This window comes from Megalobrama amblycephala, linkage group LG11, assembly GCF_018812025.1.
Source record: "Megalobrama amblycephala isolate DHTTF-2021 linkage group LG11, ASM1881202v1, whole genome shotgun sequence".
NCBI lineage: Eukaryota > Metazoa > Chordata > Actinopteri > Cypriniformes > Xenocyprididae > Megalobrama > Megalobrama amblycephala.
In genome coordinates this window covers 25,784,946-25,801,391 of record NC_063054.1, presented here as the reverse complement: position 1 = coordinate 25,801,391, position 16,446 = coordinate 25,784,946, and the positions used below count along the sequence as shown (strand labels likewise).

General features: G+C 35.4%; 1 protein-coding gene and 1 long non-coding RNA gene across 2 annotated transcripts in view; both read left to right on the top strand.

Annotated features, from left to right (window-relative positions):
- Positions 1 to 13,556, top strand: part of rps6kc1 (ribosomal protein S6 kinase polypeptide 1) — a 57,533-nt gene extending 43,977 nt beyond the window's left edge. Inside the window, 6 exon segments of the mRNA XM_048206975.1 lie at positions 1 to 422; positions 1,390 to 1,412; positions 5,682 to 5,771; positions 9,544 to 9,626; positions 9,829 to 9,924; positions 10,932 to 13,556. Of these exon segments, the coding sequence (XP_048062932.1) occupies positions 1 to 422; positions 1,390 to 1,412; positions 5,682 to 5,771; positions 9,544 to 9,626; positions 9,829 to 9,924; positions 10,932 to 11,033 (816 nt within the window). The 3' untranslated portion in view covers positions 11,034 to 13,556.
- A 262-nt stretch (positions 13,557 to 13,818) lies between these two features.
- On the top strand, positions 13,819 to 15,932 carry LOC125278135. The gene is made up of 2 exons (XR_007187057.1): positions 13,819 to 15,295; positions 15,537 to 15,932. It is a non-coding gene; the product is annotated as an uncharacterized LOC125278135 (long non-coding RNA).
- The last annotated feature ends 514 nt before the right edge of the window (positions 15,933 to 16,446 follow it).

The window sequence follows — 16,446 nt, the reverse complement described above, 5'->3', positions numbered from 1 at the left end:
ACAACAACCTCTCCCACATTTGGCAGGCCAGATGTTCTACAGAGAGGAGAGAAAGCAGAGTTGGACCTCTCTGTTGATGTGTCCACCCTTCCACTTCTACACAAACCATCAAAAATGCCTTTTAAAGCAGATTTTTTGAGTCTGTCTTCCCCTAAGCTTTCTGGCATGGTGGACACATCTGTTTCCAGAACTCAGAAGAACTTTGTTGAGCATGAAGATGTGGAGTTGGGGACAGAGGGCACTTCAGGAGAGCAGGAGGTTGAGAAAGTGTCGAAGTTGTTTCAAGAGCTGGATAAGTTGGCTGCTGTTTCATTGGACACACACATCCCAGAGGCTCTGGTGAGGAGCTGGGCTGCTGATATGGTTGTGGCTCTGGATGCACTGCATCAGGAGGGAATCATATGCCGAGACCTGAACCCCTAGCAACATACTGTTAAACAAGCACAGGTGAATTCACTTAATCACTGCACACTGTTAAAACGTACTTCATTACACTATTCAAGACCTAAATGTTTTTTTGCCTTTACTTCATGTCGGCTTTTGAGAATCATGCCTATATGCTCCCAATTATTGATATCAACTTTTAGCAGAATAGATTTATAATAGAACTTTAATAATTATAACTAAAATGTGGCAACCATGTATGAATGAAAATGTGTGAATGCATATTTGTCATAGAACTTGCAGAATTATGGCGTGTAAGAGAAAGACCAAGCACTCAAGTGTTAATTTTGTCAACTATTTTTAAATTTAGTCTTAGGCGTAGTCTTGTGTCAAATGTACTTTTTTAGTTTTTATCATATTTAGTAAACCTTGTCCCGTATTTATTCAAAGTTTAGACCAGTGTTTCTCAACTCCAGTCCTCGGGACCCACTGCTCTGCACATTTTGTATGTATCCCTTATTTAACACACCTGATTTAGATCATCAGCTCATTAGGAGAGTCTGCATGAACTGAATTGAGTGTGTCATATAAGAGAGACATACAAAATGTGCAGAGCAGTGGGTCCCGAGGAGTTGAGAACCACTGGTTTAGACGACTAAATGTCTGGCCATTTTAGTCTAGTTTTAGTCAATGAAAACCACAAGCTGCAAAATGGTTAAATTGATAATTTTGCTCAAAATTATAATCAATTATAATAAATAGAAATTTATTTTTACATTTCATTAGAATTATTGCACTTTCACTTGAAAAGACACAGGTAATGTGACATTCATTATAATAGGTTTAAGTGAAGATTGTTGTAAGTTCACTTAAATTAAAAGTTTTTTTATTAAAAAAAAAGCTTAATAAATATTAAAATTGAAAGCTTTCAATTATACTGTAATGCTGAATGTGTATAATTAATGGCTAAAATTGAGAAAAAAAATATTATAGAGATATCAGTAGCAGCATTGTTATTGGTGATACTGGCCTACAGGGCTATTCAATTAAAGTTCCAAGAGGTCCAGTCTCTATATTTCCTTCCCAGCAGAGGTCCAAACACTACTTTTTTGGATTCATTATATATATATATTTTTAATATATCTAAATGTCTGGCCATTTTAGTCTAGTTTTAGTCAATGAAAACGACAAGCTGCATAATGGTTAAATTGATAATTTTGATAATTTTGCTCAAAATTATAATCAATTATAATAAATAGAAATTTATTTTTATGTCACATTATTTTTTGTCACACAGAGGTTGCGTAAGTGCATTTATTCAGCAACCGCAGTTCATCACTGAGAAGGTTTAATCGCCAATTTAGTTGCACCAAACAGCACGAGCGGCTTGTGACAGAACACAGACTGACTGAATGACACTTTCATTTAAGCAGAAAATCTGAAATGGAGATCGCTAAACTGCACCTTACTTATTTTCACATCATCCACTCTTCTTCCGCAGTGTAGGGAAAGCGTATGCGCGTGGTTACCAGATTGCGAATATAAAAGGGTTAATTCAGCCAAAAATGAAAATTCTCCCATTATTAACTCACCCTCAAGCCATCCTATATTTGAAAATATCATGGCTATTCCAAGCTTTATAATGGGAGTGAATGGTACCATTTTTTTGAAGCCCCAAAAAAGCACATCCATCCAAGATAAAAGTAATCCATGCAATAATCCATAAAAATATCCATATTTATAACTTTATAAACTATAATCACTGACTTCCAGTAATGGCAGTATGCAATTCTAGTTCTGGCGGAAGAGTGACATCCTTATCCACACCATTTTCAAGATTAACATTTAAAGAAAAGCTGTAGTTAATCTGCAAAGAAAAACCTACACATGAGTTTAAGCTTTTAAAAGCATTTCAACCCAGCAATTATAAGTGATACCCCTGGATGACAGCATCAAACAAGAAGCTGAAGCTTTACTGCTGGAATTGTTTGCTGTTTGGGTAAGTTATTTAAAATCTAATAGGTTACATGCCAGCTGGTTGGTTTTGTGTCATACATTTTGCAGCCTGGCCAGTTGTCACCATATTCCGCTGAAATGCACACACCGATTGTGTGATGATGCAATTATTTGTAATGAGGATTTGAGGATAATGAGGATTTGAGGATAATGAGGATTTATTACATTTTGTTTTATTTTGGAGATGTTTCTCAAACTTACTGTGCAGGGGCCGTATTCACAAAACATTTTATCTTACCACTAAGAGTTCTCCTAAATAGCAGTAAAAGTTTTTAGCTAAGAGTTTTCTCTTAAAACCTATTCACAAAGCTGCTGAGACAAACTTTTACTAAGGAATAGAGAGAAGTCTAAGCTAAGAGTAAGGGCGGGGTTGACCTTGTTACTATGGAGTAAACACACAGTGATTGGCTGATGGGGGAAGAGTCAGCGATTTAATCATAGAAATATTGTAGAATGAGGTGTCATGTTTCCATATTAAAATAAAGGTTTTAAAATACAAATGTTGCCCTATTCAAATAAATATTTTTTTAATAAAAATGTTGCCATAGTCAAAATAAAATGTTGCCATAAAGGTTTTAAAATGTAGGCTAAGTGTCACTAATTAAACTAGTATATACAGTTAATTGTCCACCTCTTGGATGTATGCATCTCAAGGGAATGCAGAATTCAAGTGACAAATTTTATATATATATATATATATATATATATATATATATATATATATATATATATATACATATCATTTTTTTTTTTACATACTCTATTCAATCATTTGTAAGTGTGAATTCATGAAAACCACTGCCACAGGTAATTTGGACAAAATTTATTTATTTGTTAAAGATTTATTTTTGGCGTCTCATCGTAGATTCAAATCTATATGTATTGCATTTATGAAGAAAAGGTTCAGCACCCAAGGCTCTATCGCTATTGCCTCAATGGTGTACAGTGTCTTTAGGTGGATTAGGACTGTTTGTGATTTGGTCTTAGTGACTTAGGAGTCCTCTTGACTAATCCTAATGTTTCACAGATTTAGGAGCTAGTTTTAGCGCTAAAATGCTTTGTGAAATACTCTTAGAGCAAAAATGTAGGACTCCTAAAATTAGGACTGACACGCCCATTATTTTTAAGAGTTTCTCCTAAATCGGCAAGTTAGGAGCTACTTTTAGCCCTAAGATGTTTTGTGAATATGGCCCCAGATTGCTTGTTGCATTTCTTGTCGAAGGTAACTTCGCAGACACGGTAAGCTAGGCTGATTTTAGGCTGAGTTTACTATTTTCCTAACAAGGGAAGGGGGGTGAGATGGTCAGGGTTCAAGAGTTACTGTTCACAACTGTTTTGTCCCCTCTTTATCTTTAAAAGGAGAAATGTTTTTAATAAATCTAGTTTAAAATGCATGTGCCAACTTCTCTATTCTCTATTCAAGTTCACAGTTGTCTTTTTGAAAAACTTATTTGGGTCATTCTGTGTCAACTCAAACAAAGGTCCCCGGCTCAATTTTGATTTTAATATTTTTTTTTTCTGTAGTAAGACAAACATAAATAGTTATGAAAGACTTTAGAAAGATGGCAGCATCATTATTTTATTTTTGCGCCGAGATTGTTAGGTCTATTAGTAAAATCTGTTGACTTTAGCAATTTTTTTTTCCATTATATGCCAACAGTGACAGTTTAAAAATGGCAAAAAAGCACTTCTTGTATTTTTTTTTGCCTTCAAGTTTGCATGCCTATAACTCAAGAATTAGGCCTATTAAAGATATCTTAATATCCTTTTAGATTCTGGTTCTATATTTATATTTATAAATATTTATTAATATTTATGGCACTCAGACAGGTATGTTCTATGCAGTTGAGATAGAAAAAAAAAAAGAGATACATTTCTAGTTTTTAACATTATTTGTTCTTCAGATATTCCTCTTTAAATGAAAAGTATCAGCTGTATCAGCCCACATTTGGTTTTTGACCACAGAAAATGTGTACAATTTACCAATTTACTTGTGGAGCCTCATTAAGATCTCCATATCGCTGGGATTGAACCTATCGAGGGCCTTTAAAATGAAAATACCAAAAGGAAAGCTTCTTAAGAACCAAAATCTAAAAGGATATTAAGATATCCTTAATACTTCTTGAGTTACAGGTATGCAAAGCACAAGAAGTGCTTTTTGCCATTCCTTAACTGTCACCGTTGGCATATAATGAAACAAAGATTGCTAAAGTCAACAGATTTTCCTAATAGACCTACCAATCTCTTTGTAAAAATAAAATAATGATGCTGCCATCTTTCTAAAGCCATTTTTACACCCCTGTAAATTGGCACCAAATCTCAGGTGAAAATTGTCATTTTGACCCCCCTCTACAAAATAGTGGATTACTCATTAAATATACCTTTGTGACATTTCATATTTTGGCTTTCATCACTGTTTCCAAAAGTTTCAGAAATTTGGTTTGATTTGACCCAGAATGACCCATTTTCAACAAAGTTCTTATATATACAGGTGTCTCAAAAAATTAGAATATCGCAGAAATCAGTTCTTTTTTTTTTTTTCGTAATTTAATTTAAAAAGTAAAACTTTCATATATTCCTGGATTCATTAGACGTAAAATAAAATATATCAAGCCTTTTTATTTTATTTTGCTGATTACAGCTTACAGCAAATTAAAATAAAAATCCAGCATCTCAAATTATTAGAATATTTCCTAAAGATAAATCAAAATAGGATTTACAATACAAGAAAATTAAAGTTCTGAAGAGTATATATTCATTTATGCATTCAGTACTTGGTTGGGGCTCCTTTAGCACGAATTACTACATCAATGCGGACTGGCATTGAGGCGATCAGCCTATGGCACTGCTGAGGTGTTATTGAAGCCCACGTTGCTTTGATAGAGTACTGACCTAGACCTACAGAAACATGATATTTATACTATATGAATGGTAATTTAATCAAATTTCGAAATGAAATATTCTAATATTTTGAGTATTTTTTTTGAGCCATTATTATTGACATTAACATAAAAAAAGGTCTGAAACAGTTTAGTTATGAGTCCAATATATATTACAGTTTCACTTTCTTAAATAACTGATGAAAAATATTGCACTTCCACGATATTCTATTTTTTTGAGAGACAACTGTGGATATATCCCTTAAATATTGAGTGTTCATTAAACCATTTTGTGGGATCTTGAATTATAACTAAAAGACTTGTACACACTACATAATAATTTTATTTAAGGCTGTGGTGTAATTTGATCAGAGTTTGATTGACACACTAACACTCTCTCAGGTCGTGTGCAGCTGACCTATTTCTGCAGCTGGAGTGATGTAGAGGAATCATGTGACCCTAATGCCTTCTCTAAGATGTACTGCGCACCAGGTCAGCTTGTCTTGACATTATAGAAACATTCTGTGCTGTTTTTGTGCTCTTTCATTAAATGCACTGTATTTCATCTTCATTTGAGCTCACTATCCACCACAATCAATTATGGAGTTTTATCAAATAATTTAAGGCAAAATGTAATAATCATCAAAACTCATATCAAGACTTCTGGTGAGGAGTTAATCTAAGACTGAACTGTGCCACAGTGCCTGTGGTACTGTGCAACTGCTGTTAATCAGCATGTACACTCACAGCCCATGCGTTGACAAAGAATATAAACAGAATGAACAGGATATGTAATGATAAGTATCTGATAATAGTGTGCAGATGCCCAGGTTACCGCCACACAAGATATCCTCCAAAGGCTTACGCTTAAATGATGCCTGTGATGAATCAAGCACCCATAGTAGAATGAGCCTGACCACCTCTTGGTGAAGAAAGTCCATGCATCTTATAGTCACGAGAAATCACATCATTCACCCTATGCAACATCCTTTGTTTTGCAGCCCCAACACCCTTGTTTAGACCACTGAAACAAATGGTTGATGTAAATCCTCAGTGCCCTCACAGGACAAAGTTATGCTTTTCATCCTCCTGCGACTGAAAAGGCAGAGAGAAAGACTGCAAGACCACAAACTGAGAGTGGGAAGAATTAGAAGCAAATTTAGGAACATATCCTAACTTACAGTCACATGTTAGAGCCACCAGCAAAACCAGTCAGAATTTCCTCAGTAACTGACAGTTACTGACAGTTAACTCCCAACAGTTCAAAGGGAGGCCCCGTTAAACCCTCTAAGACTATAGGTAAGTCCCAAGAAGGAACATGAGGACTGAAAGGCCTCATCTATCTCATCCTACGCATGAAATGAGAGAAGCAAATGCATCCCTAAAGAAACGCCCTCAATTGGTATATGTCCAGCAGAAATAGCCACCATGTACACCTTAAAGGATTAGTTGCCCTCAGAATTTAAATTTCCAGATAATTTACTCACCCCCATGTCATCCAAGATGTTTGTCTTTCTTTCTTCAGTCGAAAAGAAATTAGGTTTTTGAGAAAAACATTCCAGGATTTTTCTCCATATAGTGGACTTCACTGGGGTACAATGGGTTGAAGGTCCAAATTGCAGTTATAGTGCAGCTTCAAAGGGCTCTACATGATCCCAGCCAAGGAATAAGGGTATTGTCTAGTGAAACAATTTGTAATTTTCTAAAATACTTTTTAACCACAAATGCTCATCTTGCACTAGCTCTGCGATGCGCCACACTTTATGTAATTACGTTGGAAAGGTCACAAGTGACGTAGGCGGAAGTATTGCAGGATAGACAGGATTGTCGATCAGCTCTGAACTGGCTCAGACAGGTGTGAAGTGACTGAACGTGAGCAGAAGACCACAGCTGTCCTGGAGTCGCTATGGCGCTTGAGCAGCCTTCATGTATTTTATAAAATTGCGAGGCATTCTGTGGGTTAACGCATGGAAAAAAAGTGGGCATTGGTTGATTAGACAACCTCTTCAGTCCTCTTGAGGTGTCATGTTCACCAAATAATGTACAGAACAGGGAGAGGCACTTTTTTTCATGGTGGTGAAAGAAGGGTGAGTAACAGTGTGTGTGCCACTTCTGATGTCAGCTGCCAAAAGATAAAAGTACCCTTTCAACGGACACTTGCCGTTTTGAGTTTCCAGCTTGTGAGGTAGGATGGAGAAACAGATAACACTGCATTATTAGTCTCTGTCTAGTGAGACAATAATGGATAGATCAAGTCCTGGATTCCATAACAGAGAAACAAATGCAGACTGATAGAGTTCTGCCTCTCATGCCCAGAAACACAGGAGACAATACAGATACATCTGCAACAAGTGCACACAGTTGGGTGACCCAGGGTAGTATATGTGTCCTACCTTAGAGATGCCCAACAGCTCTGGATTTTCATATTTCAAGACTTTGAGTCGAAAATAATGTAATTTCAATTTAAAAAAATAAATAAATAAATAATAATAATAATAATTTGTAATTTCAAAAAAGTTTTTATTTATTAAAAGGAAAATCTGAATTTTCAATGATACCAAAGTGGAAAGAGGTCAAAGAAGCTGGAATGCACCTGTGCAGTAGATAGTAGTGAATGACTTTGTAACATGTCAGTTTTAATTTCAGTAATATTAGTTGTTTGTGTATGAGCAGCTTTCATACAGTTAATGACTCTACTGTTGTGCTTTGTTTTATGTAATTCTTTTTTCCCCCATGTACCGTGCATAGAAATCGTATTAATGTTTATTAATACGCGAATTGCGAACTAGCCTCTGGCAAGAGATCTGTTGGCTGCCCCCAGCTGCGTTATAAGGATGTATACAAATGCGATATGAAAGCTCTGCTTATCAATATAGAGAACTGGGAAGACATTGTAGCTGAAAGCAACAGGTGGCATAGTGTTCTTCAGAAACAGCTTAGACTTGGGGAAGAGCACATCCAGACCTTAATGGAGGAAAAGAGAGCTATAAAGGTCGCTCCCTCGATGACACCACCAAAGCCAGACATACATGCATCCGTTGTGGCAGAGTCTGTCACTCCCGCATCGGCCTCGTCAGCCATAGTCGGCGCTGTTCTAAAGATGTCAACATGACTTCACGACTGGGCTCATCTTCCATAGTGGGCAACGACTGAAGGAGGCCTACTAATGTTTATTCATTTAACCTATCCACTGGTACAACAGAAACAAGGGCATTTTATTGGTTGTCAGTTTAATGTTTAGTATTTGTTTGGATTCGAGTCCTTCCTTAAAGGTCCCATTCTTCGTGATCCCATGTTTCAAACTTTAGTTAGTGTGTAATGTTGTTGTTAGAGTATAAATAAAATCTGTAAAATTTTAAAGATCAAAGTTCAATGCCAAGCGAGATATTTTATTTAACAGAAGTCGCCTACATCGAACGGCCAGTTTGGACTACATCCCTCTACTTCCTTCTTTAATGACGTCACTAAAACACAAGAGTTGCGTTTGTAGAGTGTGTTTGTCGCCATGTCGTCGAAACGCTGTTATTTTCATCCCGCAGTCCAATCACCGGGTCTGATTCCGGCTCAAATTGATAGGGTAAAATTAAAGACATGTTTACAAAAACACTAAGCGCATGCATCTCCACGTTATGGTAAGAGGCGTGACCTTTCCGGGCACGGTGCGCTCAGAGCTGTCGAATCACAACACAGGAACCGCTGGCACAATCAGAACTCGTTACGTATTTCTGAAGGAGGGACTTCATAGAACAAGGAAGTCATCAGCCCGTTTTTATGACAGTGGAAACAGCGGTATACAGATAAGTAAATTATGTGAAAAATACTGTTTTTTTTTTTTTGTTTTTTTACACGCGAAACATGAACACATGTTATATTGCACACTATAAACACAATCAAAGCTTCAAAAAACCACGAAAAACGGGACCTTTAATTTTTCTGTCTGCATGGTGACATCGTAATAACTTCTTGACTCACAAGTAGGAGCCTAATTGCCTCATAATAAGGTAATGTTAATTGTGCTAATTATTTATGTACTTTTGATGAAGAGTAGCAATAAAGCTACTTTATTTATTTAGCTGGATTATGAGTTCACATTCTTGTGTGAGAGCAGCATGTAATGAAATAAAGCATAGAAAAAAATATAATTACACACCTAAGGAATATTTTGTTGCAAAAGCTTCTTTGTCAGTTAATAAAAAAAAGACAAACAAGAAATTTTCTAAAAGTAAAACACTCATGATAACTTCTCTTTCTCTATGACATGTAGAAGTGGGCGGAATCTGTGAAGAGACGCTAGCGTGTGATTGGTGGAGTTTGGGAGCCCTTTTATTTGAGCTCATAGTTGGAAAGGTGAGAGTATTTCATCAACAGTTGAATTGTTTTCAGTGAATAATTTTACATTGATTGAATTTATGAATTTATACATTGATTTGAGTGTGGTAAATTGTATTGGAGGGATTTTCATGTAATTTTAACATATGTAAATGTTAAAGGTTAACACACTTATAGTTTAAGTTTGTTGTTGTTCATGTGTAGTTTGCTGTGTGTGTAGTCTCTCTATCAGTGTCATCCTGCTGGCATTGGTAGACACTCATCCCTGAACATCCCAGAGTTTGTGTCGGAGGAGGCTCGCTCTCTGCTGGAACAGGTTCATATTTTTGAATACTTTTTGAATCTAAACTACCAAAAAGGACTTGTTTCTGTACTTCCACCTATTACATAATAGAGATGAATACATCAGCACAAGACTGAATGCACAGACACAGATCAATGCCTACTACTTCATCTTCATCTCTTTGGTCTGCCCACTGGTGTGTTAGTGAAGTGAAATGGACAGAGTGAGAGATACTATCACTAGGATGTCTCAGTAGGGCATAATTTATATGTTCAGTAAATTTCTTTGTGGATTCTTTGGTAAACCAGTTGCAGTTTAGCCCAGGCTTTGCAAACTTTTAAGGAAAGATATGGACCTGTTAGTAATGCCACAAAATCAGCTGTTATTTAAATTGTGATTAAATTATATACAGAAAGCAAAGCAAAGAATCTCCCTTTATAATCACTGGAGCTGTCAATCACTTCAGTGTTTAGGGAGTTCTGCACTCTCGCCACAACTCACATTCTCATCTCGGTGATTATTTGATTGCCTATATGACTCAAGGTGACTTGATGATGACTATCTCTCCCACTCCTCATGTACCTGAAAATACCTAATTTCTTCATTCTACACTATGTAGTCCTTCGCAAGAGGAATTTGATGTCAATCAACTTATTAATTTACTGTCAATGTTTAGAGAAGGTGAGCTGGAAACATACTTTCCTGTGTTTGAGAGAATTGTCATTATATTGGCCAAAGAATGTGTGTTCGTTACTTTTTCAGCAAAGTTTGTTCAGATCTGTCACTTGAGTGTAGACTATGGCAGTGGTTCTCAACCCGGTCCCCCTTTACATTTTGTACATTTGAGAACCAATGCTGTTTTCACATCAGTGATGTTGACATGCTATATTTTAATTATATATATATTTAATTATATTTTAATGTATTTAATAATAATATTTAATTCTATAGTGTATTTTTGGGGGGTTAAACTATTGCTTAAAAGAAATTACATTTTACTTTAACAATCTCTCTCTCTCTCTCTCTCTCTCTCTCTCTAGTTGTTGCAATATAATCCAGTTGAGCGGCTTGGAGCGGGAGTAGGTGGTGTGGAGGATATTAAGTCTCATCCTTTCTTTTCTCATGTGAACTGGACTAATTAAACTATCAGATGCATTACTAGAATGAGATGAAAGATCTGTCTGAAATCAGTCTATATGTACAAAAACAATGTCATAAATGCTGCAGGACACATTTATTTTAGACATACTCTTACCTACAAATATCCAAAGCTCACTGTCAGTTGTGAGGAAGTCTCTAGCAGTGAGAGGATTAGCGATTCAAATTCAAGAGTCACTTGAGAGTTTGAGGATGTTTCCTGTTCATATCATAATGTGGTTCCCAAACCTGGTCCTGGAGTTCCTCCAACCCAACACATTTTGGATGTCTCCCAGGTGAAAAAAAAAGTACATTTCTATAATGTACTTAAAGTGCTCTATTTTTGCACACTCATTTTGTACTTAATATACTAAAAATTCTTCTTTTTTTATCAATATATTTATTATTTTCACATGAATAACTTACAGAATCAATTCAGTATACAAGTAAAAAAGTTTTTTAACCACCCCTTTCCCACCCCTCAATAGACAGAACACTTATTATGGACATTATGACAAGGCCTTGAGATGATGTGTAAGAAAGAAGAGAGAGAGACAAAAAATTTATTAAAATAAATAAATAAATAAATAAAATAAATAATAATAAAAATAATAGGTTACAGTAAAGAAGTTACATTATAGCATCTGCATTTTCAATCAATGTAACATCCACATTATTCATATATTCAACAAATTTGCCCCAAATCTTGTGGAGGCCCCGTTTTTTTTTCTTTTTTTTTTCTCAAATTAAACATTATTTTTTCAACAGGAACATAGGATGAAAGTTTTTTTTAAGCCATACAGTATGGCTGGGGGGTTCTTCTGATTCCCACTGTATAGCTATACATTTCTTTGCTGCTATCAGAGCCATCTCAGATTCATCCCCCAATAATATAAATCTCGGATCAAATGAAAGCTTAACATTAACGATTTTGTCAATAGTTTGTATTATCTTTCTCCAATAGGTTTCAAGTTCCAAACAAGTCCAAAACATATGCAATAATGTACCAACTTATGTTTTACATCTAGGACAACATTCTGATTATGAATCACTTATCTTGTGTAATCTTTCAGGTGTATAATATACCCTGTGTATAATATTAAACTGTATTAATCTGTGTCTACAGTTATAAGAAAATGTTAAAGCATTTTTACAGATGAATTCCTAAGTATCTTGTTCAAAAGTACATTCTAGGTCTTTTTCCCATTTAAGTCTAGAAGGTAATACATCCTCTCCATACAGATCAGTGAGGTTGGTATACATATAAGACACAAAACCTTTGGACCCTCTTTTCTCTCTTATAATATTGTCTATTGAAAGTTAGGACAGGGGCCTTAAATTACCTCCTTGTAATTTAGTAATATATTGAAAATATTTAAAGAAATTTGAAAATATTTAAAGAAATGTTTTACAGGAAGAGAAAACTTTGTTCTCAATTGTTCAAATGTCAAAAGTATGTCCTCCTCATACAAATCTTCAAACAATTGAATACCCTTTTTATACCAATATTGTGTCATCCCATCTCTTAGTATCTCAGGAAGAGCTGGGTTATTATGAAATGGAGTATTATTATATAATGGTAATAGCCATTTATATTTTTTCTTGATCTCAAAACCCAGTTTACAAGTGTGTCTAATGAATGGGTTATTAACCTCTCTTATAACATAGGAGAGGGGAATGAATAAAGCCTTGTCTAGAGGTATTTCTCCTTCATGATATTTTTCAATTTGTATCCATGCAGGTGGAGCTGTACTATTCATCTGTCAGAACCATACCGCTATCATTTGTGCTACCCAGAAATAAAGCATAAAATCTGGGAGTTGTAATCAACCTTTTTTTAAAGGCCATATGTAGTGTCTTAAGTTTAACCCTTGGAGTTTTATTATTCCAAATAAATTTTCTAATCGAGCTATTAAGATTATTAAAAAACTTTTGTGGAACGGAAATCGGAAGAGTTTGAAATATAACAATTTAGAAAGAACATTCATTTTTATACAATTTATCCTGCCAGTTAGTGATATCGGTAGTGAGTTCCATCTTTCCAGGTCTCTTCTTACCTTTTTAAGTAGTGGGGAGTAATTCAAAGAATATGCTTCCTCCAACTTCGAATATTCAACCCTAAATAATCTTTTCTGTATTCCATGAAAAAGGGATGTTATTTAAAGGCATTTTCTCCGCAGCCAAATTTAATGGCATCATAACACTTTTGTTTATATTGATTTTGTAACCAGATATTTCTCTGAAATTTTCCAGTAATTGAGATAAGTTAGGCAGAGATGATTCTGGGTTAGTAAGATATAACATTACGTCATTCGCGTACAGTGATATTTTGTGTACATAGCCTCCTATCTCTAGCCCAGAAATTGCCTCTTGTGCTTGTATTGCAATGGCCAGGGGTTCCACTGCTAATGCAAAAAGTAACAGAGACAGAGGACATCCCCGTCTAGTTCATCTTGACAAATTAAAGTGCGAAGATAAATCAGAGTTAGTACGGATGGTTGCTGATTTAGGACCGAAATTCATTTTTTGCAATATAGCTATCAAATAAGACCAAGCTTTTTCTGCATCTAAAGAAAGAGTAATCACCGGAAAATCTAATTTATTGCAGAATAAATAATATTCATAAGCCTCCTTATGTTATCAGAGGGTGATCTATTTTTAATAATAGTTTGATTATTAAACTCCAGTTTGATCCATATGAATTAAACTAGGCAAAACCCGCTCTAAGCGGAAGCGTAAAAATCCATCAAGAAACCGTCTAAACCAGGTGTTTTACCTCCAGATTGAAGATTGAATCTCTTCTTGCGAAATTTCTTTCTCAAGTTCTTTTTGGTCATTATCACTTAAGACTGGGACATTCAATTTGCATAGAAAGTTTTGGATTTCAACTTCATTTACTCCTTGGGACTTATACAGCAATTTATAAAAATCTAGGAATTCTTGGTTAATTAATTTAGGGTGTTTAATAGTTTTTTTGTCTGAAGAACATATTGTAGTTATAGTTTTACTAATTTCTTCTTATTTGCCATGCTAACACTTTTCCGATCGTATCCCCATGTTCATAATACCTCTGTCGTGATCAGAGAAGTGCATTTTCTGCTGCTTTTGATGTCATAATATTGTATTCTAATTTTTTGGCTTGCAATTGTTGAAACAACTGAATCTTTAGTCTGAAAATGTTGTCTTTCTATTGTTAATATTTATTTTTCAAGTAATTGCAGCCTTTTCTGATATTGTTTCTTCTTACTGGAAAAGTTTGGCCCTGTAAGAATGCTTTCATAGCCTCCCAAACTATACCCGAAGAAGCTGAATTCCTGTTTGTAATCATAAAGTTGTCTATGTTATTATTTATGAAGTTCAACGCTTCAGGACTGTTTAATAAATGGTTGCTAAATCGCCAAAGCTAATAATTCGGCAAATCCAGAGAATATTGCACTGATATCAATAAAGGGGCATGAGCTGACAATATTCTTGGTAAATAGTCACAATTCAATCTAAAAATTCTTCTTTAGTACTTAAGATAATCTTAGGAACATGTACTCAACTGTGCTATTTTGAGACACCATGAAATATGAACTAAAATGTACTTTTAATATACTATCTCTGTATTTAAAAAATGTATTTAGTTACCACTTATAGTACACTTGAACCCATAGTATGCTACAAGTGGAAACTAAATACATTTAAGAAGTACTAAAGAAAATTTTTAGTAGCCTATATTAAGTTCAAAATTAGTGTGCGAAAATAGAGCACTTCAAGTACATTATAGAAATGTACTTTTTTTCCCACCTGGGTCCCTAATCAAACACACCATCTCATCAGCTCATAAGTAGAGACTTCACGACCTGAAATGGTTGTCGGTTTAGAGAGACATCCAAAATGTGTACTATTGGGGTACTCCAGGACTAGGGTTTGGAACCGCTGCTATATGTAACTGTATATAAATTAAACTGCTTGTGTATGGGTGTTTAATTTATAATGTATTTATAAAAAGCAGCTGACAAATTTCATTGCATGAACATCTTTAGCATGTGCTATAACACACGTTTGCCGTGATTGTTTGATTTAAATTGATCACTGTCATATTATTACATCACTACATAGTCTCCACTAACCCATCTAATGCTCTGTTATTTATTAAATGCTCTGTGTCAATGGGCTCATATTGGTTCTTTCACTTGATGTATTACTTTCTCAAGGATGGTTCATACTCTTGCAGACAAATAACTACGGAGCTCAATGGAATGGAGAATAACCATTTTAAAAGGTGCTTGTGAATCAAAATTTACTTTGAGTGTTATGTTAAATGTGCAGCAAGTTAAAGATTTAATTCAAATTTGTATCAACCGTTTTAGTTAAATCCTTTTGAGCATATGTTAAATTCTTGCTTCTCTGTACAACCTCTTTTCCCTTCTGTTAATCTCAATTAGAATCAAAGAAATGAAAATCAGGATTATTGTTCATCCTACCGGTATGCGAGTTATACGGCTTTGTCTCAATTTTACCAGGGAAGAAAATCCGGTTGATTGCCTTGCCAGTCCAAGCAATGCATCGGTATATGGATGTCCGCAAGGAAAGAACAGTTCTTTATTGGGAACCTTAATGGAACTCTTCTCCCCAACCCCCCACCCCCTCCTCTCGAAGAAGACTGAAGAATAAATAAAAGGAAACAAAACACACAAACAACCTGGCCTTGCAAACACAGCTGAAATCATCAGTTACTTTACTTTCTCAGATGAACTCATAACTCTCAGTTTACAACTTATTCAACATTTCAGTCCATGCACCCCAATATACATTTACAATGTAACTCATTAACATTTGAGTAAACCATGGCATACCAAGTCACATTTTCAGTGTATACATTGTCTCATTTTTACTCACTAAATGACTTTAAACCTCAACATATTGTCTGTCTGTTTATCTTACCATTTTCTCATCAAACTGAGCAGCACAGGTAACCTAGCCCAGTGATTCCCAACCTTGGTCTTGGAATTCCCCCAACACATTTTTGATGTTTCTCTTGTCTGACACCCATTTAAGATCTTGGAATTTTTACTAATGATCTGATTAGTTGGATCAGCCTTGAAAATAGAGTTGGAAGTTTTCAGTAAGAGCAGAGTTTGAAGGTTGAATTAGCAGAGCAATAGCACAGCTGTACATAAAGTTTTGCAATCCACACAACATAATGGGAGACGTAGAATTCAAAAGAGGACAGATTGGTGGTGCGCGTCTCACTGGCTCAGCTGTGACCAGGACAGCAAGTCTTTGTAGTGTATCGAGAGCTATGGTATCCAGGGTAATGTCGGCATACCACCACGTAGGATGAACCTTACCAACAGGAGTAACTGTCGACGCAAGAAGAAGCTGGCTGAAAGCGATGTCCAGGGATTCCCCAAATAACATCTGGCTGTGCCC